Source organism: Mesoplodon densirostris, chromosome 12 (assembly GCF_025265405.1).
Source record: "Mesoplodon densirostris isolate mMesDen1 chromosome 12, mMesDen1 primary haplotype, whole genome shotgun sequence".
In the NCBI taxonomy this organism is placed as follows: domain Eukaryota; kingdom Metazoa; phylum Chordata; class Mammalia; order Artiodactyla; family Ziphiidae; genus Mesoplodon; species Mesoplodon densirostris.
In genome coordinates this window covers 15147260-15175120 of record NC_082672.1, presented here as the reverse complement: position 1 = coordinate 15175120, position 27861 = coordinate 15147260, and the positions used below count along the sequence as shown (strand labels likewise).

The following is a 27861-nucleotide window of genomic DNA, read 5'->3' as shown; positions in this document are numbered from 1 at the left end:
TCCTACACTCCAGGACCCACTGAAATTACTCAAACTAGGCAATTCTAAGCTTGCTCTCCCTGCCTCACCCATTCCTTCCTGTGGAAAACATGTTTTCCCCTGGCTCTCTCTGTCTCCTGACCGGCCCTGGGGCTCCCTGGGTGGCCCTGCATGGCATCGTGTGCCCCTTCGTCTCAGAAACTGTGAGTAACACAGTTTCAGTGTCTCCTGATCTGTTGGCCTCACCATACCTGAATGATAATATAACCTACATTTTTTAACAGATACTGGGACCCTAGAGTTTTAGCATCCCAATCACCTGAGGAAGTCCCTGTCTTAAAAAAACAAACAAACAAACAAAAAAACAAAACTCACTGGCCAAGAGCAAAAAGGCTACTGTCTTGAACAGTCACTAGGTGTTCCCCTGAGAAGGTGAACAAAACCACTGCAATTTCAAAGCCATTCCCTTACTTTTATCGCCCTTATAACCACATGTACACACACACTCTAAGGAAACAGTAGAAAAGAAGGGATTCCTTATTTGACATTCATTCATCCATCTCCCATACATTTAATGAGTGATTACAGTATGCTAGACACTGTTCTGGGTGCTGGATTACAGCAGTGAATGAGACGAGACTGAGTCTGTGCCCTCCTAGAGCTTCCATTGCTGTGGTTAAAGATGCTGAGGAAATAAACAAATATCCAGTATTATCCCATGTAGTAAAAGGTGCAAAGAAGAAAAACAAATGAGGATATGGGGAAAGAGAGTGAAGCAGGTTAGAGGCATGGGATGCTACTTTAGGTAGACTGGCCGAGGAGTGCCCCTCTGAGCTGGGGACTTTGAAAGGATGTTGGAGAAGAAGCATACAAATATGAGGAAAAGCGTTCAAGAGAGAGGGAACAGCACTGAATCAGGAGCAGGGCACCATGTTGGCAAATTGCTGAGGCTAAAAGATATGTCACTTCCCCTGATTGTCCTAACACAAATGCTGACCCTGTCATGAGGAGTTTCGGGTCTTTCTACAGGCATCCTTGAGCTGTCTGCGTGGCTGTTTCCCTGGGGCCAAGGAGCCTGGTTGGTTTTTTTTTTTCCCTCCTTATAAATCATACAAGCCTTATTCTCCCAGCTAACCACTCGAATGCATTGTTTAAGCATGTTATTCAGGATTTTTCTATGCTTATATTAATAAGAAGGATTTTCTTTTAAAAAAAGAGAGTCCTGCTTTCTTCTCTGTATGTCCCCACCCTGTGCCAGGTAACGCCTTGCAGGCAGTTGGTGCCAGTGGACGTGGGCTGAATAGAACGCCCTTGCTTCCTTGCCTGCTGTAACTCTGCAGGAGCATCACCGGCCCTTGAGTATTTAGCAGCCAGGGACTTGTTGATGCTTGTTCTGTCTGGAAGCTTTTGGCTGAACTCTCATCATTGTTGCCTTGTAGCTACCTTTTGATTAATTTTAATTTGACCACTGGGTCTGCGCATAACAGGAGCATTTAGAGGCTGCCTTTGAAAAAGTTACCTTTTGAGTGGATGGAGGGGGATAGCTCTTTTCCTGTTTTCATGTGATAATGCGATCATTGGGGTTTATAGATCAGAATTGCTTAGAGTGGTATGAAATTATTAATTTTTACGGGACAGCTGTGATCGCTTTCTCTTCAGCTTGGAGAGCTGTGCAAGGAAAACGCACTTGTGAAAGGACAAATTGTTACTCTTGAAGAGACTAAAAATGTCCATGAGATGGAGGCAAAAGCTAGCAGAGAAACAATCATGAGGCTGGCTTCAGAAGTAAACAGAGAGCAGAAAAAAGCTGCCTCCTGCGTTGAAGAGAAAGACAAGCTGAACCAGGTACAGTATGTGGAGCGTGTGTGTGCATCTGTGATCATGTTTATGAAGCAGAAATTGAAAACCAGATGTGGATGGGCACACTAGTGTTATTGACTGCAATTTCAAAGGCTCCTCTCAGCAGGAGGTCTGGGGCCCCATGGGAGTCAGTGCCCTGATCTGGCCATTGGATACAGTTTTTTTCTAATTAGAAAAAAAGAAATACAAAACACTTAAAAGTAAAAAGTTTGTAGCTATTTGGTTAAACTGTAAGGATTACAAAAATTTTAAATTAATTTTTGAGCAAATAGGTAACGCATTCATAAGATACAAAATTCTAAATGGACACAGGGGAGTGTGATGAGAAGTTGTCCCCCAATCCCTTCCCCACAGCCACCCAGTTGGTCTCTTTAGAGGCAACCTGTTAACAATTTCTTATATACCTTTCTAGAAATATTCTACATATATATATATGCATATGTTTATTCTTTTTATTTACTTTTAACCCAAATGGCAACATACTCTGCACCTCTATGTTTTTATTTACTTTTTAAAAAATTGGTAAGACACTACACACTATTATACAAGGCTGCTATGAATAATCTATCAGTTCTCATATGTGAGACTATATCAGCAAGACAAAAATCCTAGAAGTAGACTTGCTGGGTCAAAGGATATGGGGTTTGTAATTTTGAGAGATATTGCCAAAGGGAAGTGACTCTTAATTCCAAACTTTTATTTATCCAATGAATTGCTTTACCTTTTAAATTAGCTGGAGCCTGTTTGAGCATAGGAATTAATACTGTATTTTTTTTAACACTACATAATCCTTTAATTATATTTTTAAATTTTTGTGTCAAGGAAACTAATTATGGGATTAATAATAACAATTAATTTCCAAAAGCAAAAGTGAGCTAGTGCAATCAGTTAATAAAATACATAGGAGAAGGTTGAAGAGTTAAAGGAGATGGAGTTTAAAATTAAGGAATGACTAATGCTGAAAAAGAGAGGCTCCATGAAGGGTGAAGGTTCAGTGGTGTCCCACAGGCTGTGACGGGGGTTCTGGAGTTGGTGGGATGCAGTAGAAGGAGCCATCTTTGTGGGATCATCTCGTGGGTCTTCCAGGTCTACAGTGACCTTACTGCCAAGCTGAGGTGAGATGAGAGGTTGGAATATGAAAGTGATCCACAGCAATGCTAATAATTTCTATTTCCCCCCAGTTCTCTGTATCAAAAGCCCTTCTTACCACTGGATTTCTTCTTCTGTCACATTAACTTTGTGAAATGAGTAAAAATTTTATCACTGTTATCAAGTCACTTCAATCATCTGAGCATCTTGTCTTAGTCTGCTTCGGCTATTATAATAAAATGCCATACACTGGGTGGCTTAAAAAACAGACATTTATTTCTCATAGTTCTGGAGGCTGGGAGGTAATGACATTTAGTGACCTCATCTAAATGTAATTACCTCTCAATGGTCCCATCTCCAGACACCATCACGTTGGATGCTAGGGCTTCGACATATGAATTTTGAGCGGACACAATTCAAATAACTCAATTATTTTTCTCCAAATTTTTCTTACAAAAAATTTCAAACATGTATAGACAGGAATACAATGAACATCCATTTATTACCCACCCAAATGCAACAGTTGTTAGCATTTTGCTGTATTTGCTTTATTACTTTGTATACACACACACACACACACACACACAAAATAGGTTTAGACATCGTGTGTATTGTTTCTGACTACAGCAGCATATGTATTCTAAGAATAAGGACATTACCGTACATAATCACAATACCATTATCACATCTAAAAGTCAACAGTAATGCCACAATATCCTCCTTGGAGGTTATCAGACCCACACGTTTTTTGTACTCCTTAGGAGGTGGAATTTAATCCCCCTCCCCTTGTGGGCTGGATGAATTGACTCACTTCCAGTGAGTGGAATATGTCAGAAGTGGTGGGATCTCACTTATGAGATTGGGTTATGAAAGCACTGTGGCTTTTGTCTTAGATACACTCTCTTGAATTCCCTTACATCATTGCTTTTGAGGAACACCGGCTGTCATGTGGTGGGGCACTCAGGTAGCCTGTTGCATGGCCCAGGTGCCCAGGAACCGAGGCCTATCAGCTACCATGTGAGTGAGCTTGGAAGTGAATCCTCCTCCAGATGATCTTGAGGTGACAGTAGCCCTGGTCAACAGCTTGACTCTAACCTTCTGAGAGACCTTGAATCAGAAACACCCAGCTAAGTCAGTCCCAGATTTCTGACCCGTAGTGCTGTGAGATAATAAATGTTTGTTGTATTAAGCCACTAAATTTGGGCTAATTTGTTACACAGCAATAGATAATCAATAACCACCTAATATTGACATTCAAATTTCATCATTTTCTACAAGAATGTCTTTTATAACTGTTTTCTTCCCCAAATTGGGGCTCAGTCTAGGTTCATTCATTGCATTTATTGGTTATGTTTAGCCTTTTATAGTTTTTCAAAAAATATTATTGACTTGTACAGAGTACAGAGCAGTGGTCTGATTGTTTCTTCAAGATGTTATTTAATTTGCTTATCTATGCCCTATACACTTAAAGTTGGATCTAGGAGCTGTATTGGATTCAGGTTAAACCTTTGCTAAAAATTATTTATTTATTTATTTTTGGCTGTGTTGGGCCTTCGTTGATGCACATGGGCTTTCTCTAGCTGTGGTGAGTGGGGGCTACTCTTTGTTGTGGTGAGTGGGCTTCTCATTGCGGTGGCTTCTCTTGTTGCAGAGCACGGGCTCTAGGCACACGGGCTTCAGTAGTTGTGGCTCGTGGGCTCTAGAGCACAGGCTCAGTAGTTGTGGTGCACGGGCTTAGTTGCTCTGCAGCATGTGGGATCTTCCCGGACCAGGGATTGAACCTGTGTCCCCTGCATTGGTAGGCGGATTCTTAACCACTGCACCACCAGGGAAGTCCCCAGGTTAAACTTTTTTGGCAAGAATATTTCAAAGCTACAGTTGTATACTTCATATTGCATTGCATTAGAAGCAGGTAGTGTTAGATTTTTCTACTGTTGCTGAAACTAAGTTTGATTGCCCATATCTTTAGTGTAAAGGTACATTTTTTTTTTTTCCTGCAGTTAAGTTAGGTATCTGTGGGGTGATCATTGGCAGGGTATTTCTGTTCTGCATCAAGTTGACCTAGTGATGTTATCATCCATTGATTCTTTTCTGGATTAACTTACATCAGGGGTGGCAAAGTGGTAATATTCTAATTTCATCCTTCCTTCTACTTATTAGTTGACATTCTTACATAAAGAAAAGCTTTTTGTTTTCTTACCTTTTATTTTCAATTCTATGGACACATGGATTTTTATTTATTGATACTTACTATGTTATAATCAATTATTCTCCTTTTGGCTTTCCAATCCTCCATGTTTGGCCAGGACGAGTCCCTACAAGATGGTCTCTGTGACCTTATAACCTGACTCCTTTAGTCTTTCAATGTTTCCTTGCCTTTTGACAAAAGATGATATCTTAGGCTCACTTACAATTTTCAGACCACAGAACTAAAAGCAGCCTATCCTCTATGGAGCTTTGGCTCCTTTTACTGGAGAATGGTGCTTAGAAACCAAGATTCAGGCTTTAGGTGTGCTCATTGCTATTGGGGTGTCATTGCTTTCAGTGGACAGAGCTAGCAATACTTTTTTTAGTAATAAATTAATACTGATATTTTTAATTAAAAGTAATATTCTAGAGTTAATTAGAATATTACTTTTAATTAAAATTAATTAATTTAAAAATAAAAAATTTAAATTAATTAATTTATTAATAAATTAATATCTTTTAACTTTATATTAGTATCTTTTGGATCCTAACAATAATATTTACTCATTTGCTTTGTCTTACAATATACATAAAATTATTCAAAATTACACTTTCAATATTCTACCTATTAGTAAACCTTCTTGGTGAAGTTTAAGACTCTCAGACTTTTTATGTTAGTACTAGCAGCAATCATTAGTATAATGGTCACCATTTATCAATCACTTGCCATTAGCATAGTCATTTTGCTAAGTACTCAGAGAGGTTATGTACTTTTCTCAAGTATGCACAGCTATTAACTGGCAAAGTGACTTGAACCCTAGTCATTATGTTGTTGTGCTTTTATCAGTAATCCCCTTCACATGTATATTCACAGCTACTTCCTACATACAAGTCTGGTGCCAAATACTATTTGTCAGTGGAACAATAAAAATAAGTAGCTATGCAAATTTCCTCAGTGAATGAATGATTTTAATTTGATTATAGATAGTAGTTATTAAATTATCAAGCCTTGAAAATTATGAAGAATTGAGTTTGCCTATAAAAGTGCGTTCCTGGAGATGAGCAGTAGGAAATGGCAATGTATTGCAAAAGCACATTAAAAATACAGAACTTATTCCTCTTTTATATGTGTCTTTACTTGTAAATGACTGATGATGCAATGTTGTTCAGACTTGTGAAACACATTCACTTTGGGATCAAGTTCCTGCCAAAATAATACAAATTATTAAAAAAATATGGGCAGTAAAAAACTTGAGGTCTTTAATAAAGTGCTCATTCATGGGATTATGATTCCAAAGATTTACTACTGAAAAACACTGTCAAGTGGTTTTACTGACACATTAATGGTCTCAGGAAGAGTTTTCATAATGCTTTCTAAAGCTCTGTTTTTGAGGTTGGAAACTTACTTTATTAATAAAGTCCAGAATGACTGCAGAGGTAGAAGCATCCACGGGGCTGGGGTGCTGTTTCTACCAAACTCAGCTTTTCTTGTTATCTTAATGATTTTTTTAAGTTACTTTATGAAAATTCCCAAATAAAAATCCAGGTGATTTATTATACATATGGATAATATATTATTTGACAATCTTTTTTTTTTTTTTTTTTTTTTTTTTTTTTTGCCGTACGCGGGCCTCTCACTGTTGTGGCCTCTCCCGTTGCGGAGCACAGGCTCCGGATGCGCAGGCTCAGCGGCCATGGCTCACGGGCCCAGCCGCTCCGCGGCATATGGGATCCTCCCAGACCGGGGCACGAACCCGTATCCCCTGCATCGGCAGGCGGACTCTCAACCACTGCGCCACCAGGGAGGCCCTATTTGACAATCTTTAATAGTTAAAATTGCAGTACATTTTAAAAGCTTTTATAGATTGGCACCTTTTGTTGTTGTTGTTGTCTTGAAATAATCTAATGCTGAGAAAAGTAGTCACTTTACCTACATTAGCCACACACGTTTCCTATCGACCAGACATTTCAATCAGTGAATCAGAAATTAAACTTACATAATGGATTTAAAACAGCTTATTTTCCTTCACACTGTTCACATTTTCCTTAATTCTAATGGCCAGAATTGAAGCTAGGAGAACAAATGTTCGTTTTGGAATCAGCAGGCTTGGTTTGGAAGGATGTCCCTTCTGCTTTCTTGGTTTGTTGTCTACAGCAGAGTGTGTAAGAGGGGAGAGGCTAAGAGAGACACACTGAGCAGGGTGGCTCAGAGGCGAGGCTCTTGGGTTTTTAATATAGGCTCCAGAATCATTTGGCTGTGTGATCTGAGGCATATGACTTTACATTTTTGAACTTCAGTGTCTTGTATGTAAAATGGGAAAATAATTTAAGGATCTACCTCTTACAGTTATCGTTAGGATTGAATGATGTAATCTACATATGGTACTCAAGACAAGCCCAGCACATAATTGATGCTCAGTGTTTTAATTTCCTTTTCCTAGTTATTTACTTTTATCTAGGGATTAAAATAAAGGTATGGTTATTTTAAGAGTACAGACATATGGAAAGAGTTTCTGGAAATGAGAAATTATCAGACAGGATAAATTACTAAAGAAGTTAAAGATCTCTTTATAATCATAGAATCACAATGTTGGAAGTGACCCTAAGGTCTTTTAGAATCTAGATCATCTAACTCTCTATTTGAAATAAGAATCATCTCTAAAATGTCCCTGTCTAGCTAGTACCCAGCCTTCCCTTGAACTCCTCCAGAGGCAGGGAACTCACAGAAGGTCCACCTCCTCTGTGCAGTCTTAATTGTTTGACAGTTCTTCATTCTTCACTGTAGCAAGTCAGGATCAAAATCCCTATAATTCACGTCCTCATCCTGGTTCTCTCTTTTTTTCCAGTTTTATGGAGGTATAATCGCTATACAGTACTGTATAAGTTTAAGATGTAGAGCATAATGGTTTCACTTACATACATCGTGAAATGATTACACAATAAGCTTAGTGAACATCCATCATCTCGTATAGATACAAAATTAAAGAAATAGAAAATTTTTTCCTTGTGATGAGAACTCTTAGGATTTACTCTCTTAACAACTGTCCTGTATAACATACAGCAGTGTTCATTATACTTATCATGTTGTACATCACATCCCTAGGACTTATTTGTCTTTTAAGTGGGAGTTTGTACCTTTTGACTGCCTTCATCCAATTCCCCCTTCCCCTACCTCCCACCTCTAGTAACCGATGACTTTGTTTGTTTTTGAAGTATATTTGTCCTACAACACTATGTTAGTTCCTGTTATGCAACATAGTGATTTGATATTTCTATACATTTCAAAATGATCATCATGGTAAGTCTATTTACTGTCAGTCACAATAAAAGGATATTACGAAATTATTGATTATATTCCCCAATGTACATTTCATACCCATGACTTATTTATTTTGCAGCTGGAAGTTTGTACCTCTTAGTCTCCCTCACCTACTTCTTTCCTTCCCTCATCTCCCTACCCTCTGGCAACCACCTGTTTGTTCTCTGTATCTATGACTCCATTTCTGTTTTGTTATGTCTGTTCATTTGTTTTTTAGATTGCACATATAAATGGAATCACACAGTGATTCTGTGTCTTTCTCTGTTTGACTTATTTCACTTAGCATAACACCCTCTAGGTCCATCCATGTTGTTGCAAATGGCAAGATTTCATTATTTTTTTTATAGCTGAGTTTATAGCTGAGTTATAAACATTCTTTTCTTATAGCTGAGTTTATAGCTGAGTTATATATATATAATGCTGCAAGGAACATAGGGGTGCATATATCTTCTCTAATGAGTATTTTCATTTTCTTTGGATAAATATCCAGGAGTGGAATTGCTGGATGATATGGTTGTTCAATTTTAAAATTTTTGCGGAATCTCCATATTGTTTTCCACAGAGGCTGCACCAATTTACATTCCACCAACTGTGAACGAGAGTTTCCTTTTCTCCACATCCTCACCAACACTTGCTATTTGTTGTCATATTGATAATAACTGTACTGACTGGTGAGAAGTAATATCTCATTGTGGTTTTGATTCTCAATAGTGATGTTGAACATCTTTTCATGGATCTGTTGGCCATCTGTATTTCTTTTTGGAAAAATGTCTATTCAGGTCCTCTGCCCATTTTTCAATCTAGTTGTTCTCTTTTTTTTTTTTTTTTTGATGTTGAGTTGTATCAGTTCTTCGTATATTTTGGCTTTTAACCTGTTAAAAGATTTATTGTTTGCAGATATCTTCTTCCATTCAATAGGCTGCCTTTTCATTTTGTTGATAGTTTTCTTTGCTGTGCAACAGCTGTTTAGTTTGATGTAGTCCCATTTGTTTATTTTTTATTTTGTTTCCCTTGCCTGAGGAGACAGGTCCAAAAAAATATTACTAAGACTGATGTCAAAGAGCATATAACCTATGTTCTTTTTTTCTAGAAGTTTTATGGTTTCAGGTCTTACATTTAGGTTTTTAATCCATTTTGAATTTATTCTTGTGTATGGTGTGAGGAAGTAGTCCAGTTTGATTCTTTTGCATGTAGCTGTCCAGTTTTTCCAACGCCATTTATTAAAGAGGCTGTCTTTTTCCCACAGTATATTCTTCCCTTCTTAGTTGTAGATTAATTGCCCATATAAATGTGAGTTTATTTCTGGGGTCTCTATTCTATTCCATTGATCTGCATGTCTGTTTTTGTGCCAGTACCACACAGTTTTGATTACTGTAGCTTTGTGTAATAGTTTGATATAAGGGAGCATGATACCTCCAGCTTTTTCTTCTTTCTGAAGAAGGTTTTGACTATTTGAGGTCTTTTGTATTTCCATACAAATTTTAGAATTATTTTTTCTAGTTCTGTGAAAAATGCCATTGGTATTTTGATAGATATTGCATGAATTTGTAGATTGCCTTGGGTGGTATGGTCATTTTAACAATATTAATTATTCCAGTCCATGAGCATGGTATATTTTTTTATCTGCTTCTGTCATCTTTAGTTTCTTTCATCAGTGTCTTATAATCTTCTGAATACAGGTCTTTTACCTCCTTAGATTTATTTCTAGATATTCTATTCTTTTCGATGTGATTGTAAATGGGATAGTTTTCTTGATTTCTCTTCCCGATAGTTCCTTGTTAGTATATAGAAGTGCAACAGATTTTTGCATATTAATTTTGTATCCTACAACTTTACTGAATTCATTGATGAGTTCCAGTAGTTTTTTGGTGGCATCTTTAGGATTTTCTATGTATAGTATTATGTCATCTGCAAACATGATGGTTTTGCTTCTTCCTTCACAATTTGGATTATTTTTATTTCTTTTTTTGTCTGATTGTTGTGGCTAAGACTTCCAATACTATGTTGAGTAAAAGTGTCAAGAGTGGGAATCTTTATCTTGTTCCAGATCCTAGAGGAAATGCTTTCAGATTTTCACCATTGAGTAGGACGTTAGCTGTGGACTTGTCATATATATGGCCTTTATTATGTTGAGGTATGTTCCCTCTATGCCCACTCTCTGGAGAGTTTTTTTTTTTTAATCATAAATGGATGTTGAATTCTGTCAAAATCTTTTTCTGCATCTATTGAGATGATCATATGATTTTTATTTTTCAATATATTAATGTAGTATATAACACTGATGGATTTGGAGATGTTGAAACATCCTTGCATCCCTGGGATAAATCCCTCTTGATCATGGGTATGATCCTTTTAATGTATTGTTAAAATTGATTTGCTAATTTATTGTTGATGATTTTTGCATCTATGTTTATTGGTGGTATTAGCCTGTAATTTTCTTTTTAGTGATTCTTTGTCTGGTTTGGTATCAGGATAATACATGGCCTTGTGGAATGAGTTTGGAAGTGTTCCTTCCTTTGCAATTTTTTGAAACAATTCGAGAAGGATAGGTGTTAACTCTTCTCTAAATGTTTGGTAGAATTCACCTATGAAGCCATCTGATCCTGGAATTTTGTTTGTTGGAAGTTTTTAAATTACTGATTCAATTTTATTACTGGTGTTTGGTCTGTTCATATTTTCTATTTCTTCCTGATTCAGTCTTGGAAGATTGTATATTTCTAGGAATTGGGGCTGGCTGAGTAGCCCAGGGTGTCCCAGAGCTGGTGTTGGCTCCTTCGTGTGTGGGCTGGGTCCTGACATGGCAGGTTCCTGGGTTGCAGTGGTCCTGGGTCTGTTGTCTGCCTGCTTGTGGGTGGGGTTGGTTCCTGGGGTGGCTGGCTGAGGGGCCCAAGGTATCTCAGAGCTGGTGTTGGCCTCCTAGTGGCTGTGGCCAAGTAATGTCAGCTGGCTGCGGGTCTTGGGGGTTCCAGGGCTAGTGCAGGTGCACAGGTGGGTGGGGCCTGGTCCTGGGCATTCTGGTGGGTGGGATAGGGGATTCTGGGGTCCTAAGGCAGCCAGCCAGCCTACTAGTGGTGCTGTATCCCTTCCCAGCTAGCTACTTGGCCTGAGGCATCCCAGGACTGGTGCCAACAGGATGGTGGTTAGGTCTGGGTCCTGGCACTCATAAGCTACAGGAGCTCACTATTCTAAAATGGTGAGTAATTAAAATGAAAATAAACACTAAAGTAATATCTGTTCATATTATAAAAAATTAAAAATGTTCATAAGGCTCCAAAGTAAAATTAAAAATCATCTCTCCTTCCACTTCTAGCCTCACTTTACACTCTTGTTTGAACCTCTGATATTACCATTAAGACTTTAAAACAATACATTTCTGTTCCTGATTCAACAACCTGATGTAGTAGTTTTAGATGTTCTGCTATGATATATGATGAATTTGATGCCTCCTACTTTTTACTCCCATCGTTTTGCATTCCAGTTTTTATTTTATTATTGTGTTTACCTTGTCAAGGTTTGTAATATTTTCATTCTGTTCTGTAACTATAATTAAGTTTTCAATGCTTTGTCTTTAGGTTCATTCAACACATTTAAAGTAAATTAAAACAGAATTTAAAATAACATGATTGCATAAATATTTTTATTATGGGTCTAATCCTAGCATGTGATGCAGAACTCATTCCATTTTGACAACGTCCCTCTTAAAGTTTCAGCTGGGAACTGTCCATGGTCCTCCAGGCACAGTCTGACCAGTTCAGGGCAGAGTGTTTTGCAGTACTGAAGTGAAGCCCAGGAACACACTGGCCTCCTGGACAGTTAAATTTATTGTTAACTTGTATCGGGTTTGTCAATAATGGGAATTTCAAATTTAAGTTGAATTCTTATTATTTTCCAAGGTTGATAATGCCACTGGGACAGCTCAGATTTGGGAAAGGTCTTCCTCATTTTGAAGTAAAATGTTACTCTGCAGCTTCCACTCTAATAGATCATGGAATTACTGGGCCAAAGGATATTGTGCATATTACATGTTTTAGATATTTATATCAAAATTATACCTATTCACACTTCCACCAGCAATGTATGAGAGGACATGTTTGCGGGAATTTCTGAGTTTATTTGTTAATGTTAACTGCAGTAGGTAGAAATAACCAACGAATTTTTAATTTTATGAAATCTGTCTAGGGTTGGATGAATTAAGCTCAAGCCGGAGGTTTTCTACCCTGATGATAATTAGTCATTTTAGTTTTGAGAGGCAGTTTGATCTCAGGCATATCCAAATCCATAGGAGGGTTAGCAACATTGTAATAGGAATCAATTGTGTTTTAAAAACACAAACCTTTGAATGATTTCATTACTTAATGCATTTAATTGGGAAGTTAAATTGAACACCTTGATCATATTATTTACAAATGTTTTTGTTAAAAGTAATTGTGAAGGGATCATTATACATTTATTGCATTAGTAGCACTGAATCTAAAGATTTGTTAATTAAAATTTTTTTTTTAAGTGATCCCTTTCACTGTCTCGATAGGGTCTGTGCTCATTTGCCAGTGCGATGTCTTCTGTGGAGGTCAGCCCTGATTTTGCTCTGAGGGAGCTACTTGTTTCTTGTTCTGTGTGTCAGTGTGCTCTGACAGCAGTCCCGAGGTCCTGGCCGGCGACACCAATGTCACATTACTTCAGTGTATCCTTGAGGTAGCCGTGCAACCAGACTCCACTCTAGCCGCTGTCTCCCAATAGCTCTACAAGTAATTGCATTTGCAGTCTGAGGACATCTGTTTCCAGCAGATCGGCCGCGTGCCTCTGAATTCTGAAGCGCTTAATCAGAGCACTGGGGGAGCAGGTCCCCAAGGCCTTGTCGCTGGCTCCCGAGTCTGCATTTCATACGAGGAACAGCATATAGTTCACTGGGCTGAAATGTGTCCAGAAAAAAGAATCTGACCTGCTGCCATGTGCCACTATATTCTATGACCACAAAAGAATTTTCTGATTTTTATTAGACATAAGCATTGGTGCTTTGGATTTGTTAAAGAAGACTGTTTTGACCCTGGTCTCTAAGGCAGTGAGAAAACAGTCTGATATTGGGGTGGAAAAAATTCCTCATAGCGGAAATATTTTAATTGTGTTTATTGGTCTCCTGGTGTAAGCTGCCGATTGATTAGTTTATTCCAAACTGACAGTGTCTATAGTACTCAAGTGTCTGATATATTTTTTGTGTATTTTTAGGATCTTTTGTAAATTCCTGGTTAAAAATATCTCTCCATTGGTCATGGAAACTCCCCTCTTTTGCATTAGGGACTTTCTTTCAATGTATAAGTTAATATGTAATTTCCTGTCGAGTTTTAGAACTCTGAGGGGATTAGGATTAATTTTCATCCCTGCGTCATCGAATTTAGGACCTCAGTTTTCTAACCACACATTAGATGGTAGTTTCTAAGTAATACATGGGCCCAATTTATTATCGCCAGTGCTGATACTAGTTACTCTAATTGAGCAGCTACTGTATTACTATCTGAAAAGAAATCTGTAAAGTGTTAAAATATTGTATTTTTGACAAAGTGTACATAATTTAATTAGCAGTAATAATGGGACTTCTCTGCACAGACGACTGGTTTGGAAAGGGAGTGGGGAAATGGAGCTGGTGCCAGGACCTGGAGAAGCAAAGCATTTCACAAACTAGTTTCTATAATTAGTTTAGTTATTACATCTCTGAAAGGGGCAGCTTTCTCTAACTACCTACATCCACTGGATGACTTTTCATTCAAATTGATGCCCAAGACTTCCTTGATTTAAAAAAACACACCAGAATAAAATAGGAAGATATTCTCTTTCTTTTTTTAAAAATAAAAAATAGGAGGTAGCATTTCAAGTAACATTCATCCTGTCTTCAAGCTCTAATGCAAAAGGGATGATTGCATTTTAACTAGCAGCCTGAAATGTTAACTGGCCAGTTTAGACGTAGAATCTGTTATTTGACGATATTGTTTCTTTGTAGTTATTTTTGCCCCTAACATACTATTTTAAATAAAAACCAAAAATATGTTTGCCATTTACCTAGACTACAGTATTATAGCAGTGCTGGCTAACCGACTGCTTAATCTTATTTGATGTGAATTCACTTACTTTGGAACTTGATGTCCACAAGTGTTTTGTTTTTAAATGAATTTTAAAGATATCCTTTTTATGCCTCCTTGGACCATTCTACATATAGTAAATAGAAGTAGATGTACTGGTAACTTTCTCAATGCCCTTTATTTTTACAAACCTAATCATACATATCATATTCTTTGAAATTATTCTTCTCAGTATGGTACTCTATCTCCCTCTAACTTTTAATCCTCCTACCCACCAAATGGCTACTCCTTTCTATTTCCTTTCTGCAGGTTCTATCAGTATTGGTTTTATTTTTATGAGACAGGGGGATACACAGTCAATGAATATTGAAAGAAAGATTTTACTCTCCTTTTTTTTTTTTTTTTTTTTTGCGGTACGTGGGCCTCTCACTATTGTGGCCTCTCCCATTGTGGAGCACAGGCTCTGGACACGCAGGCTCAGCAGCCATGGCTCACAGGCCCAGCCACTCCGCGGCATGTGGGATCTTCCCAGACCGGGGCACGAACCCGTGTCCCCTGCATCAGCAGGCGGACTCTCAACCACTGCGCCACCAGGGAAGCCCTAATCTCCTTTATACAATGATGTTTTATGATAATTCTACCTGTTATTTAAAATAGTTTTAAGGGGAGACATCTTCATTCAAATAACTTTTAGTGACTTATTAGGACTCTGAGGGTTTACTGTTTACTCAACATGAATTTCCATTTATACCAAACTTAAGAACACATAGGCCTGTAAACATATTCTGTATATGGATAGAATCTACTAGTATGTTAGCCAATGATTTGTTTTTATTAACTCTTTCCAGAGGTCCACATAGAAAAGACTTATATGTCAGTTTCCTTCTTTTTTTTTTTCTAGCCCTGATTTTATATCCCTTCTCTTTCTCAGACATCTAAATTTACCTAACATAGCTTTACAATTGAACAACTTTATGAAGAGAGGATAGGGCACCTAAAATTAAAAATGGAATGAGCATTTAACCCTAACTCCTTGAACTCATTAGCAAGCAAAGTAAATGAGAAGCAAATGCAGGTTCCCCTCCTTGGCTGATAATGCTATTGTCCTCACTTTCTGAAATTATTTTAGGACTTGCTCAGTGCTGTAGAGGTGAAAGAAGCTCTTGAAAGGGAAGTTAAGATCCTCCAAGAAAGGCTGCTTGCTGGCCAGCGGGGCTGGGATGCCTCAAAGCAGGAGCTGAGCCTCTTGAAGAGAAGCTCTCTGGAGTTGGAGAAGAGTTTGAAGGCCACTGTGGATGCAGCCGCAGCCTTGCAGAGCGAGTACTCCTCATTTAGGGAGAAAATTGCAGCCCTCCTGAGGAGCAGCTCGGGCACTCTTAGGCCCACGGAGGATGCCATTCTGGAGAGGATTTGCGAAATGGGCGGCCGCGAAGAGAGTGGGAAACGGGTGAGTGGGTGATGGCTGCGTACAAGCTTCTTAAGGACAGTCAGCTCCTTCATTCAGCATACTCAGTAAGTGAGTGGGTTGTCTGAGTTAGTTAAAAGTAGCATTTAAATGTGGTTGTACTACTTTCAGTTATATATTATACTCCCAAAGCCCGACTGCATACTACCATGCGGGTTCTGGACTCAGAGCTACCCGGGCTGAGTCTTGGTCTCTACTGCACACTCACTTGCTCCAGATGTGACCTTGGGCAGGTTCCTGAGAGGACAGCCTCTGAGATTTTGTTTCCTGGCCTGCTGTACAGGAACAGCCCAAGGTCCACACCCCTTGTCTGAAACCCTTGGAGCCTGCTGTGGTTTTGAATTCAGAATTTTTCAGTGTGTAGGGAGGTAAAATTGTCCCCAGAAAGGTAATGGAGAAAGCACCCTTCCACATTCCTCCTCAGTGGGGTCTGGGACAGCACCCCGTAATCACCACATTCGTCTTCTGTGGCAAAAGCTGTGAGCAGCTCTGCTGCGTGGGACCCACCAAGACTGTGAATAACCTCGGTCACTTCAGGTCAGGGTTTGTTGCCAAATCCTGTCAGGTCAAGCTTTGCTAGCAAATAACTTCTGGAAAAAAACCGTCAGCTTGCAGATCCTTTTGGATTTTGGAATTGTGGATAAGAGTTCCTGGACCTGTAACTGTATCTGCCTCTTCAGGTTATTGTTTGTTGTAAGCATTAAATGAAAAAAAATTGTTAGGAAGTCCTTAACACACTGTCTGGCAAATAGCAACAAGAAACATTAATTATTGCTGCCCCGGCCTCTCCTCCTCTCTCTCTTCCTCTCCCCTCTCTCCTCCTTTTCCTGATGTGTTGGTACCTGGAACAGTCTTTCAGGGGACCTATTTAACAAATGGATTTAAAAATGGCTTAAATCACACATATGATTGAAGCTTGCTTAATTTTGTTACCTTATTTATATTCTTAACAATTCTCATTTTCTATAAAGCTTTGCTTAGCTGAGTTAATTTCAGCCCACACTCTGTTTAAACTATCCTCAAATCCAGATTATTGAAGTCCTAATTAATGAGGTTTTAAGGTAAATAATAACCAAATTCTATGTATAATTCCATTAGGAACTATTTCTTCTATTGAGTTCATGTTTTTGCTTGAAAGCAGAAAATGCACTTTCCCTCCTTTTAATGATCCTAAAAAGCTCAAAGTGATCACTAACTCAAAGTTCGGGGTTGCATTTGTAAATTTCCTTTAGTGATAAAACTTCTTTTAAAGAATAAATTTATTTATTTATTTATTTATGGCTGCATTGGGTCTTCGTTGTGGTGCGCGGGCTTCTCATTGCAGTGGCTTCTCTTGTTGTGGCGCACAGGCTCAAGGTGCACAGGCTTCAGTATTTGCAGCACGTGGGCTCAGTGGTTGTGGCTCGTGGGCCCTAGAGCGCGTGGGCTTCAGTAGTTGTGGTGCGCCCTAGAGCGTGTGAGCTTCAGTAGTTGTGGTGCATGGGCTTAGTTTCTCTGTGGCATGTGGGATCTTCCTGGACCAGGGGTTGAACCTGTGTCCCCTGCATTGGCAGGCGGATTCTTGTTTTGTTTTTTTTTTTGCGGTACGTGGGCCTCTCACTGCTGTGGCCTCTCCCGCTGCAGAGCACAGGCTCCGGATGCGCAGGCCCAGCAGCCATGGCTCACAGACCCAGCCGATCCGCATGTGGGATCCTCCCGGACCGGGGCACGAACCCGCGTCCCCTGCATCGGCAGGCGGACTCTCAACCACTGCGCCACCAGGGAAGCCCGGCAGGTGGATTCTTAACCACTGCGCCACCAGGGAAGTCCCAATAAAACATTTTTAATTCCCTTTAAAACTCTGCAAAATTCACATGTACTCCAGGAGCAGCCCTGGTGATTCCTTTGTTCAAGTGTAGGATTCTCTGTGGATATAAAATGTTCACCCCTGTAACATGTGTGGGTCTCTGAGAGTGACTCAGTTTATCTTGTGATGCAGTACACATATAGGTCCTGGATTGGGGAAGGGAATTATTTACAGGACTGGGAAAAACTTCAAGTGACTTACCTTGAATAGTAATAGACGTACTTCAATAGCTAATGGATATTTGCCATTTCATTTTATTGTTCCCTCTTCTATTTTCCCAAATGTTTTCCTAAAACTATTTTAATTCCAGCATGTGAAACATGGCATAAAGTTGTCAGCATGAAGTATATGTTTATTTTCTAAAGCAAAATGATGTGAATTGGTTAAGCTGGATATGCCTTCTCCCTCTCCTCATAAAAATGAGAATGATTCAGTGTGTTTAGTGCCTTTGTCCGCCTTTCCTACCCTGTAATTTTTTTCAATAGCTGCTCTCACTATTTAAAAGCCTGAAATCAAGCATATAGCTGGCATCTTGTGTGACTCATCTTCAAGTAAAATCAGGAGAAAATGGATTCCATATATTGTCTTAGAAATGTTCCTGAAGAATGGGAGCTTTGCAGATTGATGAATCTGTTTGTTGAGGAGGCTGCAACGCCCTGCCAGCTGCTGTGGATAAACACACAGTCCACTGTTGAGTAATACCCTTGTGCTCCGGGCCTGGCAAATTCTCCCCTTCACCGTGACTCCTACTTACTGAACATTGCTTTGCTTGTTTACCTCCTCGCTATTCATTTTCACTCTCCTCTATTTGCAGTTCGGGGTAGAACTCAGGACACCACCCACACTTTTTCAGTAAGTCATTTCTACTTGTTCCATGCTTTTCTGATTATAACAAAATCTAATTTTCTTTTTAAATGCTTTACTATATCTTAGAGCAGGGTGTCTCAGCTATTGACATTTTGAGCTGGGTAATCCTTTGTCGTAAAGGCCGTTCTGTGTATTGTAGGATGTTTAGCAGCATCTCCAGCTTCTACCCACTAGATACCGATAGTACCTCCTCTTCTCTCCAATTCGTGACAAGCAAAGATGTCTCTAGACATTGCCAAATGTCCCTGGGGAGTGGGGGGTGGGCGGTGAAATTGCCCCTAGTTGAAAAACAGTCTCTTAGAGGAATGTTCTACTGTCGGGTTCCCAGGAATTCTAAATGAGTGTTTCGATGTTATGCAGCCTGAAATTTCAGGACACTCGTAACAAGTGTTTTTGAAATAATGATTTCTTACACAATGACAGGAAGCCGTGACATTTTCAGATTTTAGTTTAGAATCTTGAGGCAAAGTTTTTTTTTTGTTTTTTTTTTTTAACTTTTAGATGTTTCCAAACTGGCTAATCACCTGGCTGAGAATTGATTTGTACAGAGAGGACAGGACCATGAGTGATTTTCCATGTCGTCTCCATAATTATAGACAAATTAGGACAACCTTACAAAAATTTATCTAGACAGCTCGTCTGTTCTGCTTTAGAGCAGACACAAGGCTGTACATCCTCCACTGGAGCTTTTCCAGTCTGGTGTGGGAGCTTTGGGGCAGCAATCCGATGCCATAAAGGACCTGAGATGTTTCTGCAACTCCCACACTCCCCCTTCTGATCTCATCATTCTGCTCTGTTCTTAATCCTCCAATATCCTAAACCAAACCTTTGCCCAGAAGCTTCAAATAGACTTCCTTTGACATTTAATTGTCCAGTATTATGTTATATAGTCACCCCTGGCTACAAGGACATCTGGGAAAATACACAGATAGAGATTTCAGCTCTCCCAGCCTCTATAGTGTATTAATTTCCTAGAATGGCCATGACAAAGTACCACTACCTGGGTGGCTTAAACAACAGAAATTTATTGTCTCACAGTTCTGGAGGCTTGAAGTCCAAAGTTAAGGTGTTAGAATTGGTGTCTTCTGAGTGCCGCAGGGGAGAATCTGTTTCACACCTCTCACCTAGCTTCTGTAGCCTCAGGTATTCCTTGGCTTATGGAACATGATCTCTCTGTGTCTTCACGTAATTTTCCTTCTACTTGTGCGTCTCTCTTTCCAAATTTCCTCTTTTAATAAGGACACCAGTCATACTGGATTAGGGCCCATCCTCAAAACCTCATTTTAACTTGATTATCTCTGTAAAGATTCTGTTTCCAAATAAGGTCACATTCTGCGGCACCAGGGCACTTCCCCACATCTCTTTTAGGGTGACCCAATTCAAATCATAATAAAAGTTGACATACACAGCTTTTATTATGTATGTCATACTTTTATTATGTATGACGGGTGTAGGGCTAGCCTGTCAATAAAGTTGGCCATACATACTGACAAGAAGGAAGGATAATTTGATTGGTTCCTGATAACTTATTTTTTATATTTCTTGAGTGAAAATCTGGTTTGAATAATCAGAAGAGAATTGTTCATGTCCAAAAAGCACTGGCCCTTAAGTGACCTAAGTAGCTCTTTCTTCAGTTTTGAGCTCTCGTGTTTCCATTGGGTTTAATCTTAGGGCAAAAGTGCCTCTCTGGAAAAATCAACAACTACCTGTCCTTGGGAAGTAAATTAATTCTGTTAGGGCATTATGACTTCACTTCCAAAATCCAAGCTGCTTGTTTTTGAAGTATGGTTTATTTCAGGGCCTTCTTTTTGTTTTTTAAAAATTGAGATATGTATTCTTTATTACAATCCACCCCCCTCTTCCCTGCCCTATTCCATGTATCTCTAGTGTTGAAATCCCTGGCACATCTTGTCCCACAGAGTATCAGGGATATATTAACAAATGACACTAAGAAAAAGGAGGAGAAAAAAAAAAAGGAAAGAAAATCACATTTCTTGGTGTGAGAAACACAACACAACTTGACAGTTTCTGTTGTGTTTTTTTTTTTTTTTTTTTTTTTTTTTTTTTTTTGCGGTACGCGGGCCTCTGACTGTTGTGGCCTCTCCCGTTGTGGAGCACAGGCTCCGGACGCGCAGGCTCAGCGGCCATGGCTCACGGGCCCAGCTGCTCTGCGGCATGTGGGATCCTCCCAGACCGGGGCACGAACCCGTGTGCCCTGCGTCGGCAGGTGAACTCTCAACCACTGCACCACGAGGGAAGACCAACAACTTTACAGTTTTTATGGGACACGTATATTCACCGGGGCACTGGCATTTGATGTTCCTAAGAACTGAGTCAGATTGGAATGTTAATTTATTTGAATAAAAATATGTAAATTTAACTTTGAAAAGACTTGGTGGTATCATATTCATGGAGATCTAGGTAAGCGTATGAAGGTAAGTTCTGTGGTGCATAGAATATAGGGAAGTTCATAGCTGTTTGCTCCTCTCTGGACGCCAGAATCTTGGCAGGGAGGTTGGGTAGGCTCTGCACAGGTCAGCCATACTGCTGTTTTTAAAAGTTATGCTCTTCTGGAAATCAAAGAGGAAATTAAAAAATACCTAGAAACAAATGACAATGGAGACACGACGACCCAAAACCTATGGGATGCAGCAAAAGCAGTTCTAAGAGGGAAGTTTATGGCAATACAATCCCACCTTAAGAAACAGGAAATATCTCGAATAAACAACCTAACCTTGCACCTAAAGCAATTAGAGAAAGAAGAACAAAAACATCCCAAAGTTAGCAGAAGGAAAGAAATCATAAAAATCAGATCAGAAATAAATGAAAAAGAAATGAAGGAAACGATAGCAAAGATCAATAAAACTAAAAGCTGGTTCTTTGAGAAGATAAACAAAATTGATAAACCATTAGCCAGACTCATCAAGAAAAAAATGGAGAAGACTCAAATCAATAGAATTAGAAATGAAAAAGGAGAAGTAACAACTGACACTGCAGAAATACAAAAGATCATGAGAGATTACTATAAGCAACTCTATGCCAATAAAATGGACAACCTGGAAGAAATGGACAAATTCTTAGAAATGCACAACCTGCCAAGACTGACTCAGGAAGAAATAGAAAATATGAACAGACCAATCACAAGCACTGAAATTGAAACTGTGATTAAAAATCTTCCAACAAACAAAAGCCCAGGACCAGATGGCTTCACAGGCGAATTCTATCAAGCATTTAGAGAAGAGCTAACACCTATCCTTCTCAAACTCTTCCAAAATATAGCAGAGGGAGGAACACTCCCAAACTCATTCTACGAGGCCACCATCACCTTGATACCAAAACCAGACAAGGATGTCACAAAGAAAGAAAACTACAGGCCAATATCACTGATGAACATAGATGCAAAAATCCTCAACAAAATACTAGCAAACAGAATCCAACAGCACATTAAAAGGATCATACACCATGATCAAGTGGGGTTTATTCCAGGAATGCAAGGATTCTTCAATATATGCAAATCAATCAATGTGATACACCATATTAACAAACTGAAGGAGAAAAACCATATGATCATCTCAATAGATGCAGAGAAAGCTTTTGACAAAATTCAACACCCATTTATGATAAAAACCCTGCAGAAAGTAGGCATAGAGGGAACTTTCCTCAACATAATAAAGGCCATATATGACAAACCCACAGCCAGCATCGTCCTCAATGGTGAAAAACTGAAACCATTTCCACTAAGATCAGGAACAAGACAAGGTTGCCCACTCTCACCACTCTTATTCAACATAGTTTTGGAAGTTTTAGCCACAGCAATCAGAGAAGAAAAGGAAATAAAAGGAATCCAAATGGGAAAAGAAGAAGTAAAGCTGTCACTGTTTTCAGATGACATGATACTATACATAGAGAATCCTAAAGATGCTACCAGAAAACTACTAGAGCTAATCAATGAATTTGGTAAAGTTGCAGGATACAAAATTAATGCACAGAAATCTCTGGCATTCCTATATACTAATGATGAAAAATCTGAAAGTGAAATCAAGGAAACACTCCCATTTACCATTGCAACAAAAAGAATAAAATATCTAGGAATAAACCTACCTAAGGAGACAAAAGACCTGTATGCAGAAAATTATAAGACACTGATGAAAGAAATTAAAGATGATACAAATAGATGGAGAGATGTACCATGTTCTTGGATTGGAAGAATCAACATTGTGAAAATGACTCTACTACCCAAAGCAATCTACAGATTCAATGCAATACCTATCAAACTACCAATGGCATTTTTCACAGAACTAGAACAAAAAATTTCACAATTTGTATGGAAACACAAAAGACCCCGAATAGCCAAAGCAATCTTGAGAACGAAAAACGGAGCTGGAGGAATCAGGCTCCCTGACTTCAGACTATACTACAAAGCTACAGTAATTAAGACAGTATGGTACTGGCACAAAAACAGAAAGATAGATCAATGGAACAGGATAGAAAGCCCAGAGATAAACCCACGGACATATGGTCACCTTATCTTTGATAAAGGAGGCAGGAATGTACAGTGGAGAAAGGACAGTCTCTTCAATAAGTGGTGCTGGGAAAACTGGACAGGGACATGTAAAAGTATGAGATTCGATCACTCCCTAACACCATACACAAAAATAAGCTCAAAATGGATTAAAGACCTAAATGTAAGGCCAGACACTATCAAACTCCTAGAGGAAAACATAGGCAGAACACTCTATGACATAAATCACAGCAAGATCCTTTTTGACCCACCTCCTAGAGAAATGGAAATAAAGACAAAAATAAACACATGGGACCTAATGAAACTTCAAAGCTTTTGCACAGCAAAGGAAACCATAAACAAGACCAAAAGACAACCCTCAGAATGGGAGAAAATATTTGCAAATGAAGCAACTGACAAAGGATTAATCTCCAAAATTTATAAGCAGCTCATGCAGCTCAATAGCAAAAAAACAAACAACCCAATCCAAAAATGGGCAGAAGACCTAAATAGACATTTCTCCACAGAAGATATACAGACAGCCAACAAACACATGAAAGGATGCTCAACATCTTTACTCATTAGAGAAATGCAAATCAAAACTACAATGAGATATCATCTCACACCAGTCAGAATGGCCATCATCAAAAAATCTAGAAACAATAAATGCTGGAGAGGGTGTGGAAAAAAGGGAACACTCTTGCACTGCTGGTGGGAATGTGAATTGGTACAGCCACTATGGAGAACGGTATGGAGGTTCCTTAAAAAACTACAAATAGAACTACCATATGACCCAGCAATCCCACTACTGGGCATATACCCTGAGAAAACCATAATTCAAAAAGAGACATGTACCAAAATGTTCATAGCAGCCCTATTTACAATAGCCCGGAGATGGAAACAACCTAAGTGTCTATCATCGGATGAATGGATAAAGAAGATGTGGCACATATATACAATGGAATATTACTCAGCCATAAAAAGAAATGAAATTGAGCTATTTGTAATGAGGTGGATGGACCTAGAGTCTGTCATACAGAGTGAAGTAAGTCAGAAAGAGAAAGACAAATACTGTATGCTGACACATATATATGGAATTTAAGAAAAAAATGTCATCAAGAACATAGGGGTAAGACAGGAATAAAGACACAGACCTACTAGAGCATGGACTTGAGGATATGGGGAGGGGGAAGGGTAAGCTGTGACAAAGTGAAAGAGCGGCATGGACATATATATCCTACCAAGTGTAAGGTAGATAGCTAGTGGGAAGCAGCCGCATAGCACAGGGAGATCAGCTCGGTTCTTTGTGACCGCCTGGAGGGGTGGGATAGGGAGGGTGGGAGGGAGACGCAAAAGGGAGGGGATATGGGAACATATGTATATGTATAACTGATTAAATTTGTAAAATTTAAAAAAAAAAAAAAAGTTATGCTCTTCTGAGTCTGCAGGTTCCATGGAATACTTTCAGGTCCACCCAGGGTGAGGATGCAGGAGGGACCCCCTCACCTTATTCCTTATTTGTCTTTCCCAGAAAGACTTCTAGTTGAAAAACAGGCTCTATGGGCTGAAAAGAGTTTGAGAAACATGATATAATATAATTCCTGAAAGACTCCATAAACTCTTTATGACAAAAGCAAAGAATTGAGTGAACCCACATACTGGAGGAGTAATCCTGATGATAAAGGTGGATGCAGCTAAGAATAGAACTACCATATGACCAAGCAATCCCACTCCTGGGCATATACCCTGAGAAAACCATAATTCAAAAAGAGTCATGTACCACAGTGTTCATTGCAGCTCTATTTACAATAGCCAGGACATGGAAGCAACCTAAGTGTCCATCAACAGATGAATAGATAAAGAAGATGTGGCACATATATACAATGGACTATTACTCAGCCATAAAAAGAAATGAAATTGAGTTATTTGTATTGAGGTGGATGGACCTAAAGACTGTCATACAGAGTGAAGTAGGTCAGAGAGAGAAAAACAAATACCGTATGCTAACACATATATATGGAATCTAAAAAAAAAAAAAAAAAGGTTCTGAAGAACCTAGGGGCAGGACAGGAATAAAGACGCAGACGTAGAGAATGGACTTGACGACACAGGGAGGGCGAAGGGTAAGCTGTGACAAAGTGAGAGAGTGGCATGGACATATATACACTACCAAATGTAAAATAGATAGCTAGTGGGAAGCAGCCACATAGCACAGGGAGATCAGCTTGGTGCTTTGTGTCCACCTAGAGGGGTGGGATAGGGAGGGTGGGAGGGAGACACAAGAGGGAGGAGATATGGGGATATATGTATGTGTATAGCTGATTCACTTTGTTATACAGCAGAAACTAACACACCACTGTAAAGCAATTATACTCCAATAAAGATGTTAAAAAAAAAGTGGATGCAATATGCTGAACTTCAGTTGGGTATGGAATACCGGGCTACTCGAATTATCTAATTTAGCTCATCTGCTCATCATAGCAAAGTCTATGAGTTTCAGAGAGGTTAATTTTTTGCTTCAGTTAACACACTGGTAAGTGGTAGAGTGAGGACTTGAAATCAGGACTGTCTGACTTTAAAGTCCCTGTTCCACAGTCTGGTCTACATCAGGTGTCTGCTTCTTCCTTCAGGGTCATTATCACTCTCTGAGTCTAGTTACTGCACTTGCTCGAGGTCATTACTGATTGACTTCCATTGAAGACTTTGCTCTCCTCTGGTAAGGTCTGCAGCGTGTTGACTGTGGCTAAGTGATCACACAGTTTTCCATCTCTCCAGCTGAGATTTTCTGCATCTGTTAGCTCTTTGGTTTCATTCTCTTTGCCAGGTCAACTGTGAGATAGGAGAACTGTGGAAGGATCTTCAGGTAGAAAGACTTACTTTCTACTGGGAGTCCAATGTGAAACCACATTATCAGTTGCACAGAAACGTGTCATCCCTTGTACAACATAATATCATTCGACAGCCCCTTAGGAGCCAGTATCTTGAGGACGTTGTTTGATAGCCCTTGTTCTGTAGGTTACTTTGTATATGGTACTTAATGCATTTCATGCATTAAGGTCAGATCTACTATTGCACTAAAGGTAGGAAATATGAAATGAGGGTTTTTAGAGCCTCATAGTCTATAATGAAATTATAAATTTCCTTTGGAAATGGAATTCCTTGGATATGATGCTGAGCAGCTTGCCATCAAATAGCTGATTTCAAACACCCAAAGGAATATAGAATTAATTGAATTATAGGCCTCGGACCTTGAGAGCCTTAGAAGGACAAAATTAGAGAGTTCAGAGATTAAGTAATTTAACCTTCCTGATTGTAGCACTTCAGCCCCCCATAACATTCTTAACAAATGATTGGCCAAATTCTAGCCTTCTCCAGTGACTGGGACCTCCACTGCCTGACATGTGAAGATGCTTAAAATATGAGGTAAAAACAAACCCACAAAATTGCATATATAATATCTCAACTATATTTTAGCAATACATACAAATAAATTATTAAAAAATATTAATAGTTGTTGCCTCTGAGTGGTGGGATCATGGGAATTAGCTTTGCTTATTTACACTTTTGTTTTTGTCCGTAATGAATCTTCTTATACAGTGAGTATGTATCACTTTGAAATTATTGGGGCTGGGGGAAATTCTTTACATTAGAGTAAGATTCTTTGATTTATACCTTTTGGTCCTCATCTTGAGCTCTGAGGGCAACTCAGAACAAATCCTACTATTCTTCTATATAATCACTTTTTAAAATAGTTGAAGACAGCTTGAATGTCTTCTTGCCTTTAAATTTTGTTGTTTGTAGATAGGCAAACAGGAATTTTATTTTTTTTAAACCTGAGACTGTAAGTCTGAGACCGTCAAGATATCTTAATTTCTGTGAGAATGGTACTGAGTATTATGTAAATGTCTAGTACATTTCCCTTTCTTCTTCCAAAATAAACCATCAAAGCCAAACAGATGTATCACCTCAAACTTGGTGTTTTTATTGAATTCAGCATTTTCTGAAAATTGGATTTGGCAGAATCAATTTGAGTAATCTCAAAGTGTACTTGAGCTGTTTGGTAAATTTAAGTTCTTGGTTTAAGGGAAGGTCAGGACAAAGAGGGAAACTCCAGGAAAGGATGGAAGTGTTTGGCAAAGTAGGGGGTTGTGTAGAGTTTTGGGTCCTTTAATGGAGAAATAGTGATTTTATGCTTTAGACGAGGAGGTGGTGATCAGATTTCCTTGCCTTCTTATACTCCGCTATTGACCGTATTTAGAGTCATTATATTAGTGGAATTTTGCCCTTTCAAATGCTAAAATGATGACATACTCCAAAAGTATTCAGCACAGACACAGTACCACTGCACTTTAGTGCATGAGTAACCAATATGCAATAGAAAGTTCTAAAAAAAACTTGAAAAAATATCTTTCTGCCTTGAATTCCTGATAATGTCTCAAGGTTACCTATCAAGATTACCTCATTGTATAATCTTAATCTGGTATATGTGGTGAAAGAGTTTCTCTGGAAAACTCAAAGTACTTTGAAACTCAAAGTTTTCAAAGTACTTTCTGTCTGAATTCTTTTTCCAACTAAGCTTTGAAACTCCTAAATTAATAGTAGTTTTAGGAGTAAGTGTTTTCCCTAAATAATTCTCGAGGAACCTGTTTAAGGAATTATATAAAAATTAAAAATACC

The 27861-nt window shown here is 38.9% G+C and overlaps 1 protein-coding gene across 1 annotated transcript in view; it reads left to right on the top strand.

Annotated features, from left to right (window-relative positions):
* Positions 1-27861, top strand: part of CCDC170 (coiled-coil domain containing 170) — a 90070-nt gene that overhangs the window by 39444 nt on the left and 22765 nt on the right. Inside the window, 2 exon segments of the mRNA XM_060114521.1 lie at positions 1639-1824; positions 15635-15952. Coding sequence (XP_059970504.1) covers positions 1639-1824; positions 15635-15952 — 504 coding nt within the window.